Source organism: Sphaerodactylus townsendi, linkage group LG15, assembly GCF_021028975.2.
Source record: "Sphaerodactylus townsendi isolate TG3544 linkage group LG15, MPM_Stown_v2.3, whole genome shotgun sequence".
NCBI classification, from domain to species: domain Eukaryota; kingdom Metazoa; phylum Chordata; class Lepidosauria; order Squamata; family Sphaerodactylidae; genus Sphaerodactylus; species Sphaerodactylus townsendi.
Window position 1 is genome coordinate 27028903 of NC_059439.1, and position 23418 is coordinate 27052320.

The following is a 23418-nucleotide window of genomic DNA, read 5'->3' on the forward strand; positions in this document are numbered from 1 at the left end:
TTCCCAGTTTTGCAGCGCTTCGAGCTGTGGAGGCTTATCTGTCTTCCAGGAGTTCGCGTATTCATGCACACGCCAGCTGGGTGATCTGGGGCTAGTCACAGCTTCTCGGAGCTCTCTCACCCCCACCTACCTCACAGGGTGTTTGTTGTGAGGGGGGAAGGGCAAGGAGATTGTCAGCCCCTTTGAGTCTCCTCTCCTGCAGGATAGAAAGGGGGGATATAAATCCAAACTCTTCTTCTCTTCTCTTCTCTTCTCCTTCTCCTTCATTATGGTCCACATTCTATGTCAGCACTAATAAAATAATTATTCCACAAACGAGACTGACTCTGCCCAAAGAAGGGAGCTGTCTGTCAAAGGATTTTATGATGCCGCTGAGCATGCCGTGTGAAAGAATATGATTTCCAGGTGGCCCTTTCTGTGTGCTTTGGAGCTATTTGTACACAGGCTTGTAAAGAGATTATGTGACAGCAAAGAATTTTGGCGACTCGCTTGGAATACGTTTAAAAGGATTTTTTGCCTTGTAAATGGCTTAGGAAGCTGGGGATGTTTAGTCTGGAGAAGCCAAGATTAAGGGGTGACATGATAGCCATGTTTAAATAGTTGAAGGGCTGTCATGTCGAAAAGGGAGCAAGCTTGTTTTCTGCTGCCTCAGAGACTAGACACGGAGTAATGGATTCAAGGTGAAGGAAAAGAGATTCCACCTAAACATTAGAAGAAGAAGAAGAAGAAGAAGAGTTTGGATTTATATTCCCCCTTTCTCTCTTGCAGGAGACTCAAAGGGGCTTACAATCTCCTTTCCCTTCTCCCCTCACAACAAACACCCTGTGAGGTAGGTGGGGCTGAGAGAACTCCGAGAAGCTGTGACTAGCCCAAGGTCACCCAGCTGGCGTGTGTGGGAGTGCACAGGCTAATCTGAATTCCCCAGATAAGCCTCCACAGCTCAGGCGGCAGAGCTGGGAATCAAACCCGGTTCCTCCAGATTAGATACATGAGCTCTTAACCTCCTACGCCACTGCTGCTCCTTAGGAAGAACTTCCTGACAGTCAGGGCTGTTCGACAGTGGAATTCACTGCCTCGGAGAGTGGCGGAGTCTCCTTCTTTGGAGGCTTTTAAACAAAGGCTGGATCAGCATATGTCAGGATTGCTTTGATTGTGTGTTCCTGCATTGCAGGGGGTTGGACTTGATGGCCCTTGGGGTCTCTTCCAACTTATGGCCCCTTCTGCACACGCACAATAATGTGTTTTCAAACCACTTTCACAACTGTTTGCAAGTGGATTTTGCTATTCCGCACAGCTTCAAAGAGCATTGATAGCAGTTTGAAAGTGCATTATTCTGCATGTGCGGAATGAGCCTAAGATTCTATGGAATTTCTCAGCTTACACAGCTATTGGTGATAGCCATGTTCAGTGCCCTTTCCCCATTTCCACTGATTTTGCTGGCTGTAAATAAGTCTGTGCTGGTAAATAAAGGTATTCCCAGGTTGAAAGGATTAAAACTGCCTCTGCTTCTACCCCCTGGCACAGGCTTCTGCAGGGGGAGAATGCCAGAGCCACGGCAGTCCTGGTGCCCGGGCGCTGCGGTGCTACGCAGCTTCCCGATACCGGCATAAGTGCCTCTACACTGGTGTAAATGCCCTGTATACTAGTTCAAATGGCATTTATGCAGGCACTGAGGTCATACTGCCTCCTGAGCAGTTTCACACCCCGCCCCCCCCCCCCCACGGATTGCAATACCAATACCATTTGTAAGGTTGTTGGTAGATTGAAGGAATAGGGTTAGTGCAGTTGGGTTTCAGTGTCTAACACAGGGGGTGGAAACTCCCTTTTGCATTATACAGACAAACTCAGAAGTTACAAAGTGACTGGAAACTCCCCAGCCTGAATTAATAAGCAACGCTCCCTTTATAAAGATTCTGACCACTGATGATGGGGTTGTGGGTGGGGAGAGAAGAAGACATCAAATTGTCCCAGGACCAAATTGTCCAAGGGTGGAGAACCCCGATGTACTGGTTCATGCAGTCTATGGTTGTTGGATAAGAAAGGATGAATCTCTCATAGGCTGATTCCGCATGGGCCAAAAACAGCGGTGTGAAAACAGTATAAACTCTTTTACACCATTTTCAGACTGTTTTCACACTGCTGTTTTTGGCCCATGCGGAATCAGCCTTAGGGAGTCAGCTAGGAAGCAAATTTTGCCAGTCTAGTGGCAGGGTTTCCAGACTATGGTTGGTAACCAGCAGGTACCTCAGGGGTAAAACCATAGGGTTAGGAACCAAAAAGGTTGAGAAATCTAATAACTATCCATTAATATATATTTTTATTGCACTGTGCTATATTCTTAACAATAAAACACTACAAGTAAAAATGTGTCAGAGCCAGTGTGGTGTAGTGGTTAGAGCAGGTGGACTCTAATCTGGAGAACCAGGTTTGATTCCCCACTCCTCCAAATGAGTGGTGAACCATATTTGCTTCCGCACTCCCACATTCCTGTTGAGGACCTTGGGCTAGTCACAGTCCTCTCAGAACTCTCTCAGCCCCACCTACCTCACCTGGTGTCTGTTGTGGAGAAAGGGAAAGGAGTTTGTAAGCCCCTTTAAGTCTCCTTACAGGAGAGAAAAGGGGGTGTATAAATCCAAACCCTCCCCCTCCTTCCTCTTTTCAGGTCCTTTATGTGTATTATTTTCTGAAAAACTGTCTATTTGATTTTTGCAATTGAGGCTTTGTGGCTATTTGTGATATTCTACATGTTTTTAAATATGAATGCATATTTAACTCTCTCAGCCCCACCTACCTCACCTGGTGTCTGTTGTGGAGAAAGGGAAAGGAGTTTGTAAGCCCCTTTAAGTCTCCTTACAGGAGAGAAAAGTGGGTGTATAAATCCAAACCCTCCCCCTCCTTCCTCTTTTCAGATCCTTTATGTGTATTATTTTCTGAAAAACTGTCTATTTGATTTTTGCAATTGAGGCTTTGTGGCTATTTGTGATATTCTACTTGTTTTTAAATATGAATGCATATTTCCTATTGAGATTTTTATTTATTGTGTTTTATTGTGCACAATGTTTTATTTATTGTGTTTTATTGTGCACAATTGTGTTTTATTGTACACACACACACTATACTATAATACACACACACACACACATTAATCAGACTTCTCAATCTTTTTAGTTCCTAGCTTGTTTTTCAGGTTGGGTTTGGATTTTATTCCAAGACATAATGAAAAAAGTCAACACCTGAAGTTCACAGTCTTTTTGAGCTGCAGACCAGAAGGCATTGCCAAAGCAACTGGATTACGTGACATCTGGCCCAGAACAGCTTCCCAGATGTTGCCGTGGCCCCTGGGCCTGAAGAAACAGCAAATGTCTTTGCAAATATATAATTCAGCCGTTTGTTGGATCTCTCCCAGCTCTGGTCAGAACAGTCAGTGCTTTGAAACATGGGCAGCGGAGGAAAAATGCTGGTGTCCTTTTCTTAAGGTACAAGATAAACCTAGATAACGAGAGACATCATGTCCCCTCCTTATGTTTACTAGGCAAAGGCCCCTTCCGCGCATGCAGAATAATGCACTTTCAATCCACTTTCACAATTGTTTGAAAGTGGATTTTGCTATTCCGCACAGTTGCAAAGTGCATCGCAAGCGGATTGAAAGGGCACTATTCTGTACAGTGATGGGATCCAAAAATTTTAGTAACAGGTTCCCATGGTGGTGGGATTCAAACTGTGGCGTAGCGCCAATGGGGCTGGGCAGGGCACAACGTGGGCGTGGCCGGGCATTCCGGGAGCGGGGCATTCCTGGGTGGGGCTGTGGCAAGGACGCAGCCACTGCACTGGTCCTTGGGCGGGAAACGAATGCACGCAGGCGCAGGCTGCCACGCACGCCGGTGCACCTCCTGCTGGACTGCTTCAAGTTCTGCGCGCTACTGCTGAGAGGAGGGGTGTAACTTAGGCAAAAATCACGTGGCAAAATCACCAATTAGTAACCTCCTCTCGGCACACACAAATAATTAGTAACCTACTCTCAGGAACCTGTGAGAACCTGCTGGATCCCACCTCTGATTCCGTATGTGCGGAAGGGGCCTATATTTTACAGGATGGTTTGCTGTTGCCTTCCCCGTTGTTGACACCTGGGCACTCATTTTACCTTCCTCGGAAGGCAGAACCAACCTTGAGCCGGCTGTGAGCAGAGCTTTGACTGCTGTACCGCAGCTTACCGCTCCGTAACACGGGGCTGTTCTCGTAAAGCTAGATTAATTTATAAGATGCATCAAGCACAGTCAACAGAAGTCAAATTGGGTAGCATCACAGTAGGCAGAGGGTGTGCAGCTCCCAATGAACCGTGCCTCTGTGCACGTTTACACTCTAAGGCTCATTCCGCACATGCAGAATAATGCACTTTCAAACTGCTTTCAGTGCTCTTTGAAGCTGTGCGGAATGGCCAAATCCACTTGCAAACAGTTGTGAAAGTGGTTTGAAAATGCATTATTTTGCGTGTGCGGAAGGGGCCTAAGTCTCACCTTCTTCTGTTCGGGTTACTCCCAAATTCAAAACACAACTTAGAGAGCCCGCTGCATTTATTATTTGGAGGTGGTTTCTGAAGTCCATCGTGTGGGAGCTAAAAACGCGATCGTTCGCTTTTCTAAGTCACCAACACAACATCCACTCATCTCAGAATTTCCCCCCCTTCTCCCCACACCTACATGGTGACCTTTTGGTCTCCCATTGAAAGTCTGAAAATACCACAGCCCTTTCCCCCCCGCTGGCTCTCAGAAGCCGTGGGCAGGAAAGAGCAGGACCCATCACAGTGCATTGAAGCTGCGGTTTTCCACTGGAGGCTCTGACGGAAAGGTGATTTATGATGCAGATTGCTCAGAAGAGAAGGTCTGAAAGATGCAGGACCAACGTGGTGTGGGCCACGCTTGTGAAAGAGAGGAAAAAGGCAAGCTGTGCTTGTCTGGATGAGTGACAGTGGTAGATGTTTATTACATTTCAGTGTAGAGAAGCCAGCTATATGTTTCTTCCTTTCTTATAACGCCAGAACCCGGATTCACGCCCTGCTGAACGGGTTGGCGGGAGTTTCAGGAGTAGTTTTTGGGGAAAACGTTGCTATGATTTTAATTAGGATGCTCAAGACACCCTGAAGAAGAGTTTGGATTTATATCCCCCCTTTCTCTCCTGTAAGGAGACTCAAAAGGGGCTTACAATCTCCTTTCCCTCCCCCCCCCCTTCACAACAAACACCCTGTGGGGCTTTCCGCACTGACAGAGTTGTACTGGTTTCTATCTAGGTTCACCTCAGTGAATCCGCACTGCAACTGAGCTCAACGTTGTTTTGTCTCAGTTCCCCGCCCCCCTCAGAACTGCGACATCCCTGTCGCAGTTATGAACTGCACCTTTCTGCTGGAACAAGGTTGATACCACTTCGAAGCTTCGAAGTGCAGACGCATCGAAACAACACCTCATCCGTTCAACCAATCAGGAGCCGCTTTTGTGGCATGCACAGAACGGGCATGGAACTGTAAACTGTAAAAAAAAGAACGCTCCCGTTTCCCATGGTAACACAAGCTCCAATCACGATCGAGGAGCAAAACAGGCACCAAGATGATCCCGCCCACTTAGCTTGGTTCCAGGGGGCCAAGTAAGTTGCTGTGCGGACAGCCTGGAATCGCCCCCCTCTGAAGGGAACCGAGTCGACCTTAGCTCCATTCTGTAGTGCGGAAAGCCCCTGTGAGGCGGGTGGGGCTGAGAGAGCTTGGAAGACCCCCTTCCCCCCTTCCCACCCTGTTTCCAAGCCAGAATGTCCTGGCCGGGAATCATCCCTGCCTTTTCAGCTGGGATTTCGGCCGCAGGTGCAGTTTTGTGAATTGGGGAAAGTTAAGGGGAGCGCCACATCTGTTCCGTGCTCCACATTCTGGGAACTGTGGTTCCCCCTTCCAGCTTCAAATAAGGCAAGACTTCCGCAGAGGAGTTTACGAATCGCTACCAAACAGTCTTTATTCTCCCCTTCCCCCTTTTGTCGACTGCCTTGCAGTCCTGCCCACTGGTTCGGAGGCTCAGTTGGCAAATATGTCGCCCATCGGCATCCAGACGCTTTTGCACTGGGTGGCCTGGTGGAGAAGTTCTTCCCCGGCTCCTTCCCACAGGTTGGACCAGCAACGGCCCTTCGCTCCGTAGTTCACCCAGGTCCTCTTCAGGTTGCCAGAGGAGGCCCACTCCACAAACGCAGAACCCTGCAGACGGAAAGGGGCGGGGCGGGGGAATCAAAGCACCCATAATAATAATAATAATAATAATAATAATAATAATAATAATAATAATAATAATAATAATAATAATAATAATAATAATAATAACAATAACAACAACAACAACAACAACAACAACAACAACAACAACAACAACAGCAGCAGCAGCAGCAGCAGCAGCAGCAACAGCAGCAACAACAACAAAACAACATGGCAATTACTACAACAGCAACAACAACAACAACAACAACAACAACAACAACAACAACATGGCAATTGAACCTGAATACTGAGGTTTAGGAAAAACAGCTGGCTCCAAGACGTGCGTTACTCGGGAGTAAGCTTGGTGGTAGTCGGTGGCTTTGCTTTGAAGCAACCGGGTAACTCTTCCAACGGGTGAATCACGACCCTAGGAGGGTTTACTCAGAAGCAAGCCCCATTGCCAGCAACCGAGCTTACTCCCAGGTAAAGGATCGCGCTTTAGTTCTTCGCATGAAAATCAGTGGGGTTTAACAGCGCTTAACAGGGTGACCTACACTGCTTTCCCCAAAACTAGGTCTTAGGTTTAATGCTAATAATCGAGCCCAACAGCCCAGGACAGCCTAGATGTGGGGGGGGGGGGGCGACTCTGTTTGGGCGTGCCCACAGAGAGGGCTCTGAGTGCCACCTCTGGCACCCGTGCCATAGGTTCGCCACCACTGCCTCAGACAGATCCTGTGAATCGGTTCTGAGATCAGCAGAACTTCCTTCTGTCTGAAGGAGCCTGTGCTTGCAAAATATGCCTCTGCTCCTGGAGGCCTTCCTACGCTGGAGAACGTCTGTGCCGTGGAGTGGATTCACAGGATCTAACTATAAGACCGCAGCCCTGATGCAGTTCTACAGGGCCTATAAGACGGAGCTGTTCCACCAGGTGTATGGTTGCGGCAGCTACGGTTATCATACTGGCCTCCCCCTACCATTTGACCTACCCTTCTCCCCTTGGGGGATTGGTTTGTATTCCTGCCACCTTGAAACGATCGAGAAGTTATTCATTGTTCATAGTTGAATATGCAGAATATTGTATTTCACTGCAAAATGGGGCTTTAACTGTCAGTAGCCACAAAGGGAAGAGCGGGATATAAAATGAAGTGATGATTTATGGTATGCACTTTAGAAGAAGAGTTGGATTTATATCCCCCCTTTCTCTCCTATAGGAGACTCAAAGGGGCTTACAAACTCCTTCCCCTTCCACCTTCACAACAAACACCCTGTGAGGTAGGTGGGGCCGAGAGAGCTCCGAAGAACTGTGACTAGCCCAAGGTCACCCAGCTGGCGTGTGTTGGAGTGCACAGGCTAATCTAGTTCCCCAGATAAGCCTCCACAGCTCAAGTGGCAGAGCGGGGGAATCAAACCCGGTTCTCCAGATTAGAGTGCACCTGCTCTTAACCACTACGCACTTTGATAACTCCAACCATGTCCTTGTGGGATACGTCCCCGTGCTGTCTTCGCCAGTGATTTCATTGCAGGTTGCACAAAACCGGCTGCAAACAGCAATAGGGAAGTTACCAGTGTAACTTGTTTACCAAGGCGCGACCAGGCCACGACACAAGCAGCACATGGGAGGTTGCAAAGCTGCTCGGCGTCAGCGTTGGATGGGGACACAGAGACGACCTGGTGTTTGCTTTATGGGTACATGAGACGTTAAGTCAAATAAGGTCAACTGCTGGATTGGCTGAGATCCTCGGCATCCCAGACAAGAACATGCACGAGGGCATTACAGGTCACGTTGCAAAGTTCTTACTCCACAGCTTTTTACTGAGAGTGCCAGGAAAAGACCAGGAAGCAAAGGACAGGGAGAAAAAAAAAGTCATCTGACCATGGAGGCCTAGAGAACTTGCTTCTGAAGTCAGCAGTGTGATGCAGCAGCCAACAAAGCCAATGCAACTCTGGGATGCATCAATAAGAGTAGATTGAGGGAAGTAATTGTTATCACTCTACTTTGTATTGGTCCAACCTCACCTAGAGTACTGTGTTCAATTCTGGGCACCGCAATTTAAGAAAGATGTTGACAAACTGGAACATGTCCAGAGGAGGGCAACCAAAATGGTAAAAGGTCTAGAATCCATGCCCTACGAAGAGAGACTTAGGGAGCTGGAGATGTTTAACCTGGAGAAGTGAAGGTTAAGGGGGGACATGATAGCTATGCTAAATATTTGAAGGGATGCCATGTCGAAGAGGGAGCAGGCTTGTTTTCTGCTGTTTCAGAAACTAGGACATGGTGTAATAGATTCAAGGTGCAAGAAAAGAGATTCCACCTAAACATTAGGACGAACTTTCTGACTGTCAGGGCTGTTTGACAGTGGAATTCACTGCCTCGGTGTGCGGTGGAGTCTCCTTCTTGGGAGGTTTTTAAACAGATGAACGTATGTTGTGAGTGCTTTGATTGAATGGCATGATGACCCTTGAGGTCTCTTCCAACTCTATGATTCTAAAAAATTCAGAATAAAAGAAAAGATACTGTGAAAACTGAATTCTGAAGGCATCCCCCTATTCTGTGCTTACCTGGAACAACTTCCGTTTCCCACAGCAACCTACAAAGAACACTCACCTCCTTGGAGCCAAAGTACCACATGGCTTGTACATCTTGGTGCTCAGCTAAACCCCGGCTGAGAAGGTCCCGGTTGCCTGAGATGATGTTCACCACTCCGCCGGGGACATCCGAGGTGTCAAGCACCTGGCGCAGGTGACATGGGGAAAAAAAGATGGGATGCCATTAGTGGCTGAAATAAAAAATAGATACAACCTTTTCTGGAGAGGAAGAACCATTTGTTTAGAATGTAAAAGATACCGAAGGCCAGAAAGGAGGTTCAGAGCTGGCTTAACAGCAAACCCCTCACGAGGTTTCCAAGGCAAGAGACTTTCAGAGATGGTTTACCATAGTCTGCCTCTGCATAGGAACCCTATGTGTGTGTTTGTCACAAGTTCTTCTGGGGATACAAGGGAAGCTTAATGGTAAAGAGGGAAGGAGAGTGGTACCTGATAGAAATCCAGGGCAGGCAAAGGGTACCGCTCGCTGGGGACCATCACCACGCAGTTGCCACGGACGACAGCAGGAGCCAACAAGCTGATGAAACTAAGCAGGGGCTGTTCGTCGGGGCAGGCGATTCCCACCACACCGAGGGGCTCTCGGAAGAGAAGGGAGGCTCCGTACAAAACGGTTTCCTGTTAGACGCAGGCAAGCAAAGGCCGTGAAAGAGTGAAGTCCTTCATTAGCTTCGAAAAGGGGAAACAGGCTGTTAACAAGGACATGCTGTGATTTAGTCCAAGGGGAAGATAGCTCACTGACTCACAGTTGGTTTCTGGGAGCAATTAAAAATGCTGGTTTTAACTGAAAAGGGCCTTGGACAGGGTGATGTGTGCCTGAGGCCCCTTCTGCACATGTGGAATAATACACTTTCAGTCCACTTTCACAATTGTTTGAAAGTGAATTTTGCTATTCCACACAGTAAAACCCAGCTGCAAAGTGCATTGAAAGTGGATTTTTTTAAAATGTTGCTTTAGCAGTAGCTGCCACCACAGCAGAAAGCTCTTCAGGGTGTGACTGGAACTAAGCTGCAGCCTCCATTTTGTGGTTGGCTCCATTACTGAGGCAGACAGTTTTGGCGGCCATTTTGTGGCGACGCCTGCCATGCCGTGCCTGAAATCCAAAGGCACCCACAGGCTCAAAGAGGTTGGGGATCCCTGGTCTAGAAAGGAAGAAGCCACAGTTTGGTCCAATTAATATTAAACCAGGCCTGATTTTCCGTACCCCTTCCAGGGTTGCAGCTTGTCAAAAGCTGACAGACCCCTACCGTATATATCCAAATACACAGCCCTGTCCCTTCTCACCTGCACAACCCCGCCGTACTTGTCAGAATACGCTGCCCAGTGGAACAGCCTCTGAATGCTGAGGTCCACCTCCCGCAGGGCCTCTTCTTTCTCCGCACCAGTCAAGGCCTCGAGTTGGGATGCAACTTCAGCTCGACGCAGCTCCAGATTCTCAGCCAAGTAGTACAAGATCTGCGCCCGAGTATGAGCCGTTTGCTTTGCCCACCTGATGAGATTAGACAAGGGGTTATCAATCCCCTGAAGTCCAGACCCCTGGCCCCCACACCTCCACCAGCTGCTTGCTTTTCAGAGAACGGCCTTGCAAAGAGAACACAAACCCATCAAGGAGGCCAATAAGGAGACTCAAAGGGGCTTACAAGCTCCTTTCCCTTCCTCCCCCCCCACAACAAACACCATGTAAGAGAACTCTGAAGAACTGTGACTAGCCCAAGGTCACCCAGCTGGCATGTGTCGGAGTGCACAAGCTAATCTGGTTTGCCAGATAAGCCTCCACAGCTCAAGTGGCAGAGTGGGGAATCAAACCCGGTTCTCCAGATTAGAGTGCACCTTCTCTTGATCACTACACCACGTTGGCTCAACAACAACAACAAAACCTTTATTGGGCATTAAATGGAATAAATATAAAATGAATTTAAAATCAGCTGCATTGAAAAAAAGATACAGAGTGAACACGAAGTAGAAATTGGCATCACTAAGATAACGTGTCGTGTATCTTAAGCACTTGCAATAATAATAATAATAAGAGTTGGATTTATATCCCCCCTTTCTCTCCTGTAGGAGACTCAAAGGGGCTTACAATCTCCTTCCCCTTCCCCGCTCACAACAAACACCATAAGAGGTAGGTGGGGCTGAGAGAGCTCCGAAGAACTGTGACTAGCCCAAGGACTACCCCAGCTGGCGTGTGCAGGAGTGCACAGGCTAATCTGAATTCCCCAGATAAGCCTCCACAGCTCAAGCGGAAGAGCAGGGAATCAAACCTGGTTCCTCCAGATTAGAGTACACCTGCTCTTAACCACTACGCCACTGCGATGGTTTCAAAGTCCTTGTGGTGGCCATAGTCCAGCAATAGCCAATGTTTAAAAGGAGCTTGGACAGATTTATGGAGGAGAAGTCGATCTCTGACTACCAATCTTGATCCTCCTTGATCTGAGGTTGCAAAGGTTTTAGCAGACCAGGTGCTCAGGAGCAGAAGCAGCAGAAGGCCATTGCTTTCACCTCCTGCAGGTGAGCTCCCAAAGGCACCTGGTGGGCCACTGCGAGTAGCAGAGTGCTGGACTAGATGGACTCTGGACTGATCCAGCAGGTTTGTTCTGATGTTCTTATGTTTCAAAGCTAGTGCTGACAACCTCCGGGAAATTAATTAATTAATTAATTAATTAAGTCCTTATATGTATCTTAACTCTGATTTTAATTAATGGTGTGGGGACATGTCAATGACCCCTGCAGAGTCCCCCAGCCAATCAGTTATCACGGTTGTAAGTCTTATCATTATTGGTCATCTGCTATCAGAGACCAGAGGGAGGGGCACAATTGGGGGGGGGAAGGTCACTAAAATTAACCTTGGCACCCGCTCTGCCACCAAACTGGGAGCAGCAGTGGCATAGTGGTTAAGAGCAGGTGTACTCTAATCTGGAGGAACCGGGTTTGATTCCCCACTCTGCCAACTGAGCTGTGGAGGCTTATCTGGGGAATTCAGATTAGCCTGTACACTCCCACACACGCCAGCTGGGTGACCTTGGGCTAGTCACAGTTCTTTGGAGCTCTCTCAGCCCCATCTACCTCACAGGGTGTTTGTTGTGAGGGGAGGAAGGGAAAGGAGTTTGTAAGCCCCTTTGAGTTCCTACAGGAGAGAAAAGGGGGATATAAACCCAACACTTTCTTCTTCTACTCTTCTTCAAACTAAGCCCCCCATCCCTACGGCCAATCTTCTATTTCTGTTCTCCTCTCAATGAATTTTATGATAGGGGATGCACAGCTAGGCTATCATCAGCAGGTTGTCAGTGGAGGGAAAAACGAAGAAAGGCCAAACTGATGAGGCGGAGGGTCTGTCCAACAAACAGCTCAAAGCCCAGCTGCGATCCCGTGGGGCAAGCAAGTGTTGACCCACCAGACAGTCAACGCTGCCAGGGCTTCAATCACCACCACACCCCATTTCTCAGGAAATTCAGTAGGTCAGAGTGTCCTCTTGCTGATCGACATGCCAGCATTTCTTCTGAGCCAGATTCCCAAAATGGCTCTTCCAACAAACGAAAACAAGAGGAAAATAGACAGAGGCGTGCCCACGCGTGAGGACAGGTGACCAGAGGACTCCAGAGATGCAAGGCACGGTGCCTTTAGGTCCTGAAAGAAGGATTTGCGTTTCTTTCTGACCCTCTACAGTACCCGTAACAAAATAAAACAAAACAAAAGACTAGCAAACATTTGGCCCGTCTCTGGCTTAAAGCCAGAATTTCATGATTTAAACTGGGCTGCCGGATCTAGGCCGTGGCTCTGTAGCAAATATGGGTGATATAGCAAGACAAACAAACAAACAAAAATCGGTATTTTTTTAAATTTGGAAATAAAGGTCAAGTTTCCCCTTCAGTCGTATCCAATCCTGGGGTACCACTGCAAGCAGTGATTTCACAAGCGAGCCGTTTTTGTGGGGTAGTTTGCCATTGCTTTCCCCGGCTATTCTTTACCCCCTACCTATGTGCTATGGACTCATTCACCGACCAAGGAATGGATGGATGGCTGAGTTGACCATGAGCCAGCTGCCAGGATATCCAGGGGCGTAACGAGGCAGCCCTGGGCAAACATTAGCCCTGGGCAAAACCTGAGTTGGATGCCCCCCCGTTCCCCATGCACAGGTGGCCACACCACTTCACTCACCGGGAATTTTTTTTGCACTAGGACATTGGTGCCTGCAGGGGGCGCATTTTTAGACATATCAGCACCATAATTTCAGCATATCATCAGGAGATTGTCCTTATGCTACTCCCCAAGTTTGGTGAGGTTTGGTTCAAGGAGTCCAAAGTTATGGACTCCCAAAGGGGGTGCCCCATCCCCCATTGTTTCCAATGGGAGCTAATAGGAGATGGGGGCTACAGTTTTGAGGGTCCATAACTTTGCCCCCCCCCGAACCAAACTTCATCAAACCTGGGGTATCATTAGGGCAGTCTCTTCGATGAGATCCTGAAAGTTCTAGGCTGAGACTGTGCCTCTCAGAAATGTGTCGTCTGATTTGTAGTCTTCAGGGTAGGTCTTCATTGCAGTAGCCAAGATTCTTTGGCAAATTTCGGGATGTTCTTGCAGGGAGGGCATTCTTGGATGTATCAGCACCAAAATTTCACAGGGTATCATCTGGAGACTGTCAAATATGATGGTAACCCCAACTTTGGTTTAGCCAGGTTGAAATTGGGGTTCATTGCGACCCTCAAAAGGGTAGCCCCCATCTCCTTAGCAAAGAATGTTTGATGGGGTACCCCATTTGAGGGTCCATAACTTTGGACTCCCTAAACCAAACTGCACCAAACTTGGGGGGGGGGGGTCCCATTAGGATAGTTTCCAGATGATACCCTGACATTTTGGTGCTGATACATCCAAAAATGCACCCCCTTCAGGAACATCCTAGAAATTTGCCCAAGAATCTTTGTTCTGCATTGAGTTTTCTGTATTGCTGTCAATGGGGGTTGCAGGCTGGGGGGGGGGACATTTCTGAAGGCACAGTCTCAAAACTTTCAGGGTCTCATCACCAGGTTTGGTACAGTTTGGTTCAGGGGGGGTCAAAGTTATGGACCCTCAAAACTGTAGCCCCCATCTCCTATTAGCTCCCATTGGAAACAATGGGGGATAGGGGCATCCCCTTTAGGAGTCCATAACTTTGGACTCCCTGAACCAAACCTCACCAAACTTGGGGGGTAGCATAAGGACAGTCTCCTGATGATACGCTGAAAATTTGGTGCCGCTATCCTAAAAATTGCGCCCCCTGCAGACAAAAAATGGAAAACCACTAAAATACCCAAAAACGAACCCAGCATTTTGATGCCCCCCACCTTGCCCACCTTGCCCAATGGGCATTACGCCAGTGAGGGTATCTGACCCACAGGGGCCTCGAACTCCTGACTGTGTGAGTGGCAGTGCAAGCACTTAACCACTACGCCACGTGGCTCCTGATTTGGATATACTGGAGTTGAAAAATATCAGTATTCCTGGTATTTGCTAGGCTTTTTTACCTCAGGTTTCTGGTTTTTTCCAGCGCCATTATTCCCTACGGAGAATCCTTTAGGGGGCGAGGGAGTTGAAGAAGAGAAGAAAAGTTTGGATTTGCAACTGGTTTTTTCTCTCCTGTAAGGAGTCTCAAGGTGGCTTACAAAACCCTTTTCCCTTCCTCTCCCCACAGAAGACACCTTGTGAGGTCGGTGGGGCTGAGAGAACGCCTATTGCACGTCTGATTCAAAGTTCCTGTTTCGCCCCTCATGTGAATGATCCCTCAGTCATGTAACTAAGCCTTTCAAGACCCTTCTGTGCCTGCCCTGGTACTGTAAGGAGAGAAAGGGGGGGGGATATAAATCCAAACTCTTCTTAATGGTCAGATGTGTGGAAGCTCCATTTGGATTCAGGACTGTGGTGCATTCATATCAAATTATCTGAGGCGCTGTAAATGACCTGCAACATAATAGGTTCTAGTTAACATGATACCGTTTCCCCTAATATAAGACATCCCCGAAAAATAAGACATAGTAGAGGTTTTGCTGAAGTGCGAAATATAAGGCATCCCCCGAAAGTAAGACATAGCTAAGTTTTTGTTTGGAAGCATGCCCGACAAACAGAACACAGGAAAAATAAGACATCCCCTGAAAATAAGCCATGGCACATCTTTGGGAGCAAAAATTAATATAAGACACTGTCTTATATTCGGGGAAACACGGTAGGTTCTAGGAGCAGCAGTGGCGTAGGAGGTTAAGAGCTCGTGTATCTAATCTGGAGGAACCGGGTTTGATTCTCCACTCTGCCGCTTGAGCTGTGGAGGCTTATCTGGAGAATTCAGATTAGCCTGTCCACTCCCACACACGCCAGCTGGGTGACCTTGGGCTAGTCACAGCTTCTCGGAGCTCTCTCAGCCCCACCTACCTCACAGGGTGTTTGTTGTGAGGGGGGAAGGGCAAGGAGATTGTCAGCCCCTTTGAGTCTCCTGCAGGAGAGAAAGGGGGGATATAAATCCAAACTCTTCTTCTTAATCTTAAACTATGTGGTGCAGAGTGGTACTGTTTTAAATCCTAAGGCGCACCCACCCCCGTTGTAGTAATGGTGCCCATCAGTAGTGGAGCAGACCCTTTGGCCCCAGCCAAAGGCCTTTTGTGTGGCTGTGGGTGTGGTAAAACACCCAGCAGACTTCTCTCCCCTCCCAACTAAGCAATCGGGTCTGCTTCTCCCCTCCTCAGTGCTAGTCAGACTCACCCTGCGGTTGCCTTGTGGGCTGCTTCCACAGCGTTACGGATGTCTTTGATGCTCCCGTCTGCCACGTAGGCCAGGATTTTGCCAGTGTGGTCGAGGACCGCTCGGGAACTCATGGAGTCCGGCCTCTTCTGGGCTCCCCCATAGTACAGCTTGTAGGTCCGGTCCACGCTGTCAACATACAGACACACGGGAACAAGGATAAGGGTCACATCCTCTCCTTACAGCAGTGGTGGCGAACCTATGGCACGGGTGCCAGAGGTGGCACTCAGAGCCCTCTCTGGGGGCATGCATGCACAGAGTTCATCATGTGATAATAGTGTAATTATTTCAGGGAGATTATTAGCATTAAACCGAAAACCTAGTTTTGGGGAAGCAGCGTAGGTAACCCTGTTAAGCGTTGTTAAACCCCACTGATTTTCATGGGAAGAACTAAAGCGCAATCCTTTACCTGGGAGTAAGCTTGATTGCTTCAAAGCAAAGCCACCGACTACCACCAAGCTTACTCCCGAGTAACGCACGCCTTGGAGCCAACCGTTTTTTCTATACTAAAACCTCAGTATTCAGGTTAAATTGCCGTGTTGGCACTTTGCGATAAATAAGTGGGTTTTGGGTTGCAGTTTGGGCACTCAGTCTCGAAAAGGTTCGCCATCACTGCCTTACAGCTATAGCTTTAAGCTGTACTCTGTTTCACATAAAGATGTTAGTAGACTGTTTTGAGGGCTTCTGAATTACCTATACTCTGGCTCAGAAAAAGATATTAGTAGGGTTGTATATTCCTCCACCACAGAACTCAATATGCCGGACTTTTTTTTTTAATTGTAGAATGGTCCGACTGGGTTCTAGTGCCCACCTGCCCTGCATTCCCACAATCCATTTGAAAATACAAATACATTTGGGCATAAACGTTCTTGTTTCAAAGTGCCACGTTCAATAATGCACGAAATAATCGTTGTGACGGCGGCCGCGCATAAAAACGAATGATAATTCTCACAGTTATCCGGGACTATGTTCTAACGCGGAAGTATACAATTTTTTCAACGGCTGCACCTCAACCGACTGAATTAACAACAGAGTACAGCTTCACCAAAGGAGTTTTGAATCTCAAGGCCTCCACACAAGCAACTCCAGGAATTATGGCAGTGGTGGCGAACCCATGGCACGGGTGCCAGAGGTGGCACTCAGAGCCCTCTCTGTGGGCACGTGCGAACAGAGTCGCCCCCCCCCCCCCACACATCTAGGCTGGCCTGAGCCACTGGGCTCGATTATTAGCATTAAACCTAAGACCTAGTTTTGGGGAAGTAGTGTAGGTAACCGTGTTAAGCTCTGTTAAGCCCCACTGATTTTCATGTGAAGAACTAAAGCACGATCCTTTACCTGGGAGTAAGCTCGGTTGCTGGCCAATGGGCCTTGCTTCTGAGTAAACCCTCCTAGGGTTGTGATTCACCCGTTGGAAGAGTTGCATGGTTGCTTCAAAGCAAAACCACTGACTACCACCAAGCTTACTCCTGAGTAACGCACGCCACGGAGTCACCCGTTTTCTCTAAACTAAAACCTCAGTATTCAGGTTAAATTGCCGTGTGGGCACTTTGCAATAAATAAGTGGGTTGTGGGTTGCAATTTGGGCACTCGGTCCCAAAAAGGTTCACCATCACTGAATTATGGTATTGTTAGGGTGACTATTATCGTCGTGTTTTTTTTCTCCCAAAGTGGTTTACCGCAGCATCCCCCCTGCCCCAACTTACCCCACAACATCCACCCTCCGAGGTATGTTAAGCCAACACTACCCAGTGTGGTGCCCGGCAGTCCAGGGGTTCAAACCCAGCCACCCCAGGTCCTATCTGCCCTTCTAACCACTAGAAATGAACGCCACAACGTAACTTCAGTAACACAGTGCAGGTCCTTGTGCTACGGTGGCAGCTGCTGCCAAAACAAATAAAACATTAAAAAAAAAACACAAGGCAAGCAAATCTCCAGCAGTGACACAGAATTCCATGTCCCAGAAGCAACTGGCAGGCACCAGACAGGATCTCTTCAGGTGCCATCTACCTGACCTAAATGCTTCATTCAGCATTTTCCATTCTCTGCTCCCCACATATTTTGGGAAGGTCAAATGAGGGCCAGGCAGGCGTCTGTGCCCAGGGCTTGCCAACTTCCAAGAGGAGCCCGGAGACCTCCCAAAACGACCACCCATTTCCAGACGACAGAGATTTCCAGACTACACAGAGGAGGGTGAAGAAATGCTCCCATTTTACCCGTCCTCCAGTTTCTCCAGTAGCAGATTTTCAGCTGAAAACCACCTACCCATAAGCCCCGCCGTGCAATGGCCTTGCCCGTTTTCCTGGGCAGGAGCCTGACAGGGGACAGGTCGAAGAGCCCCAGGTGGCTCCCAAGCATTATTATGGCTGGATCTCTGGTAGCAGAGGACCAATACAAACAAGGCTAAATGAGGGAGGGGCACAGTTGGGGGGGGGGAAGGCCACTTAAATGAACTCTGGTGCTTGCCGTACCACAAAATAATAATAATACAATAGTACAATGAGACATAAAACAAATACAATATAAGGTCTCATAAAACACAATATAACGATAAAACATTAAAATCCATTAAAATCCATTATAGCAGCAATTCCAGAGAGTACAAATAAAAATACATGCCCAAATGCATGCACAGATGGCGCCCAACCCAAAGGCCAGGGGGGCCAGCTATTGCCCAAAAATGGATGGTATCAGCGATCAGGCAATGCTGAAGATGGCAAAACTGTCGTGGGGGCTACAGATTATGCCCTCCTTCCCTTCCCCGCCCCCCCATCCCCTACTTTTTCTTCCCCACAATGTGTTTTATGATGGGAACGCAGAGCTGAGCCGATTGTTAGCCAGTTAGTGGGAGGATAAAACGAAGAGGGGCCAAACTGACTCACTCTGACAAACAGCTCGAAATCCAGATGTGATCTGGCCGAGACCCAGCCAGCCTCCTTTCTCTGGCAACAGCGGAAGGGTGAACAGCACTTTGGAAAAGACAAGAGAAAAACTGCACACCGGGGAGGAGAATTGATCCGCTGGACAGCTGAGCTTTGAACCACCACGCCCTTCTCAGGAAATTCGGGCGGTTTTGTTATTGTTGCCATTCTACACACACCAGCATTTTCTTCTAAGGCAACAAATGTGCCTTGTTCACGTGCCAGCGGGGGAGTGGGACCAGTCCATTAACTTCCTGGGAATGTGTCCAGGTGGCCCAGAGGGCCAGGAGCCGGCCGTCTCCAGCCAGGTGGCAGTAGCGGGCTTGCCTGTCACTGGCAGTGGTGTTGGAGAAGGCGACAGCCACACATCCACCTAGCCAAAGACCCCGTGGGTTAGAACATAAGAACATAAGAACTGGCCTGCTGGATCACACCAGAGTCCATCTAGTCCAGCACTCTGCTACTTGCAGTGGCCCACCAGGTGCCTTTGGGAGCTCACGTGCAGGACGTGAAAGCAATGGCCTTCTGCTGCTGCTGCTCTTGAGCACCTGGTCTGCTAAGGCATTTGCAATCTGAGATCAAGGAGGATCAAGATTGGGAGCCATAGATCGACTTCTCCATAAATCTGTCCAAGCCCTTTTTAAAGCCATCCAGGTGAGGTTTCGCTACTGCACAGACCTGATGGCTCAGCGTTTGCTCCAATGCTATTGGAGTAAGAAAAAAAAACAGTAAGAAAAAAAAACAAGCGCACTCTCACCTTGGAATGTTTCCTTCCAGATCAGAAGCTGTGGAATGTAGAACTCGCTTCTCCCCGGGGATTGGAGGCATCTCAGCCCCCTGTGAGGTAGCAAAGGTTTTGTAGCTGATGTCCACGGTAATGTGGCCCGGACGGAGCTGCCAGTTTGGTCTCACATACTCATAAAGGCTCTTGGGGGAAGGAGGGAGGGAGAAGGATTCGTATTCAATTCAACAGCTCTATTTATGAACTTCCAACCCAAGCAATTATAACCTTCTACACCAGTGGTTCTCATCCTTCCTAATGCCGCAATCCTTTAATACAGCTCCTCATGTTGTGGTGACCCCCCAATCCTAACATTTATCCATTTTACAGATGGAGAGCACTGATGCAGAGAGTCTTAGGCGGCCCCTGTGAAAGGGTCGTTCGACCCCCAGGTTGAGAGCCACTGTTCTGCATCTTCTCTCTCTTTCTCTCTGTGTTTATGTGTGTGAAGGGCTTTCAAATCGCTTCTGACTTAGGATGACCCTATGAATTAGTAGCCCTTTCCGCACAGATGCTTTAAAACATTTTGAGACAGGAATAAAATGCTTCCTCCATAAAATGCTTCCTCCGTGGAGTCCCGCATTGTTTTGACCCAAAAACGTTTTATTCGCAGCCTCAAAACGTTTTAAACGAATGCCCTTTAAAAACCATTCTTCGGTTGAAAAGTTTCCAAAACAGCTTCATCTGCCTGTGTGATCTCTTTAAGACGTTTCCCACGCCTCTCTGCCTTCCCTGCACTTCATCACACTGACAATCTCCGTCAGCCCATAAAGCATCCCTTTCCAGCGTGACGCCTGCACTGCAGAGTGACTTGCAGCTTACCTGTTCTTCTGGTGGGAGGTGTTTCAAGGTGGGGACCATCGGCCAACCACAAGCCTTGCTGCTTTCCTGACACGTGGAGCGAATGCCACTTTGGGGGACTGGTGCTCCGAAGAGCCACGGGTGGAGCATCTGAGAGCCACGTGGGGCTCCTGAGCTCTAACTGGAGACGCCGGGGCTCGAACCTGCCTGCTCCTGAACGTGAACCATCCCCCACCGTCTCCGCAGTTAAGCCTCAGCCCAACCCACCTCTTTGCCTCCGTCCCGGCCGAAGCCGCTTTCCTTGCAACCTCCAAACGCAGACGCGGCATCGAGCATGTTGAGGCCGTTGATCCAAACAGTCCCAACCTGCAAACTGAGAAGGCGGGAGAGAGAGGGGGCGGGTGGGGAATTCAGGTGCCGACCACCAGCCACAGCGATGCTCAAGTGGCTGCAAATAAAAGCTGATGTTCTATGTGCCAGGAACAGATGCTACAATGGGAACAGCAGGAGGAGGAAAATCCACCATGAGGTAGAAGCATATAACTTAATAGAGAGGCAAGTCTTATGTCTAGAGCCCACTGGCTTACTCTAATTGTAGCATATTTTTGTATTGCTATTATATATTTTAAGGTTTTAAAGCTTTGTTGTATTCTTGGGAATTTGTTGTGACCCGCCCTGAGCCCTGCGGGGATAGGGCAGGATAAAAATTGAAAACAAATAAATAAATAAATAAATGACAGCTACTCTTCAAAATCTCCAGCACAGAAAGAGGAAGAGTTTGGATTTATACCCCACCTTTCTCTCCTGTAAGGAGACTCAAGGTGGCTTGTAGGGGTGAGCCAGCGAACCCAGCAGAGATTCAGACAGAGCACAGGAATGCCTGCGCCATCTGTTGCCCTTTGGGCAAGCACGCTCACCTGTCACAAGACCCACATGACTGACGGGTCACAAGATGTCCTGGACAAAGGGACAAAAGGTGCATACCCCCATGTATGGATTAGGCCCAGACAGGAACATTTCCTCCCGCACGTACGCACGTACGCAGCCCCTATGAGTCATGTACTGTACAATATTCTCCCGCTCTCCCGCCTTCCTGTAAACCCTGTAAAAAGGTGCCAGGGACCCCAGCTCAGCAGATTAGCCGCTGGCTTCTCTCCACCGGATGATATCGCTGCGTCTCGCCTATTCCTTGCGTCGACTGGGACGACTTCAGTGGCTTACAAGCTCCTTTCCCTTCCTCTCCCCACAACAGACACCTTGTGAGGTAGGTGGGGCCGAGAGAGTTCCAAAGAACTGTGACTAGCCCAAGGTCACCCAGCAGGAACGCAGGAGTGAGGAAACACATCCGATTCACCAGATAAGCCTCTGCCACTCAGTTGGAGGAGCGGGGAATCAAACCCGCCTCTCCAGATTAGAATCCAACTGCTCTTAACCACTACACCATGCTGGCACATATATGTTGTTACCTGCCCTAACTCAAGCAATAATACTCAGTATTACAGACCATGTTTAGCACTGCGTACAAAACATGCTCTGCCGCCAAATCACAATCACTACACACACCAGCAATGGATTGGGAAGCTTACCAGTGGGCAACTTCCAGAGCCAGAGGAAGGGTCTCCGTCCACACGCTGGCAACCAATCCATAGGGGCTGCCATTCCCCAATGCCACAGCTTCCTTGGCTGTCCGGAAGGTCAGTGCTACTAGAACAGGTCCGAATAACTGGAATGCAAGCCATGTAACAAAGTTTGAATGAAAGGGGGGGGGCGCGGAAGGGGCCAGTCTGTTGTATCACCTGCTTTCTGATGCCACCAGGATTTGACCAAACCAGGGTTTATTTACCAGTTTATCATGATGCGTGAATGAGCAGGCAGGGAGACACAACGGTGACGAAAGGGCACTTCTTCACGTGATCAGAGATCTTCAGTGTCAAACCCGCGGCCCTCCAGATGTTCACGAACTACAATTCCCATCAGCCCTTGCCAGTATAGCCAATGCTCACGTTGGGAGGGACTGATGGGAATTGTAGTTCATGAACATCTGGAGAGCTGCGAGTTTGACACCCTCTACTCTGAAAAGAAAAAAGATTCCAGGGACACCCCCCCCAGCAAAAATTAACCCTTTTGCATCTTCTTACCTCTTCCCTGACGCAGCGGGAGGTAGTGTACACACCAGTGATTAAGGTTGGAGGGTAGAAGGACCCACTGGACGGGAGGGCTGCACAGGTCTGGAAGATCTAAAGGGAAATTATATATATATATATATATTAGCAGTAAAGCCTGTTGTGCTAAACAATACAATGGGCTCTAGACAGCTGTGGGCGGTGGGCACAGCGACAACGCAGGATCCGAACTCTGAACATCAGCTGTATTTGTGGGAAAATGCCAGGTCTTAGCTTGAGGTTGGCAACACTATTTATCCACTGGTCCTCCTCTTTGTTCCCAGTAGTTTTCTTCTGGATAGATGTCTACTTTGTTCCCAGTAGTTTTCTTCTGGATAAATGTCTACTTTGTTCCCAGTAGTTTTCTTCTGGATAAATGTCTACTTTGTTCCCAGTAGTTTTCTTCTGGACAAATGTCTACTTTGTTCCCAGTAGTTTTCTTCTGGATAAATGACTACTTTGTTCCCAGTAGTTTTCTTCTGGATAAATGTCTATTTTTCAGGGCTGGTTTAAAGATGACTGCATGATGTATTCAAGGTACTCAAAAGCACTACACAAAGGTTAATTATTTTAGCTGTTCACTCCACTCCCACAAACCAAAGGCTACAATAATTTTCTCTCTAAATACAGTTTTCCAGAACAGCAAGCCAGTTCTTAAAATTTCCTGTATCGGGAACCTGGTGTGTTAATCAATTACTTTTGGCATTTAAAAAATCCCACTGCCCCACTGGCTCCTTGGCAAGGGACTGGCTAGCCTGCTGTCAGGCCAGGTGAGACAGTATCTCGCTGCTGCGGCCAATGTCCCAGGTATTTCCCAGCCCGGAGCTGGCAATTCAATCTTCCAAACCTCTGGGCGCCTACAGTTCTGGGCACCGCAATTCAAGAAGGAAATTGACAAGCTGGAACGGGTCCAGAGGAGGGCAACCAAAATGGTAAAAGGTCTGGAATCCAAGGCCTGCGAGGACAAGCTTAGGGAGCTGGGTAGGTTTAGTTTGGCGAAGAGAAGGTTAAGAGGTGGCGTGATAGCCCTGTTTAGATATCTCTGTTGGTGAGGGAGCAAGCTTGTTTTCTGCTGCTCCAGAGACTAGGACCAGGAGTCATGGGTTCAAGGTGAAGGAAAAGAGATTCCAACTAAACATCAGGAAAAACTTCCTGACAGTAAGAAGAAGA

General features: G+C 48.4%; 1 protein-coding gene across 1 annotated transcript in view; it reads right to left on the minus strand.

The window, feature by feature from the left end:
- Window positions 1–5964: 5964 nt before the first annotated feature.
- The window catches only part of ALDH16A1 (aldehyde dehydrogenase 16 family member A1), a 32271-nt gene continuing 14817 nt past the window's right edge, over window positions 5965–23418 (minus strand). The window contains exons 10-18 of the mRNA XM_048517493.1: window positions 22225–22323; window positions 21673–21809; window positions 20354–20459; window positions 19262–19431; window positions 15548–15715; window positions 10109–10313; window positions 9257–9442; window positions 8829–8954; window positions 5965–6226 (exon numbers count right to left, since the gene is read on the minus strand). Coding sequence (XP_048373450.1) covers window positions 6050–6226; window positions 8829–8954; window positions 9257–9442; window positions 10109–10313; window positions 15548–15715; window positions 19262–19431; window positions 20354–20459; window positions 21673–21809; window positions 22225–22323 — 1374 coding nt within the window. The 3' untranslated portion in view covers window positions 5965–6049. The remainder of the gene's footprint in view (window positions 6227–8828; window positions 8955–9256; window positions 9443–10108; window positions 10314–15547; window positions 15716–19261; window positions 19432–20353; window positions 20460–21672; window positions 21810–22224; window positions 22324–23418) is intronic.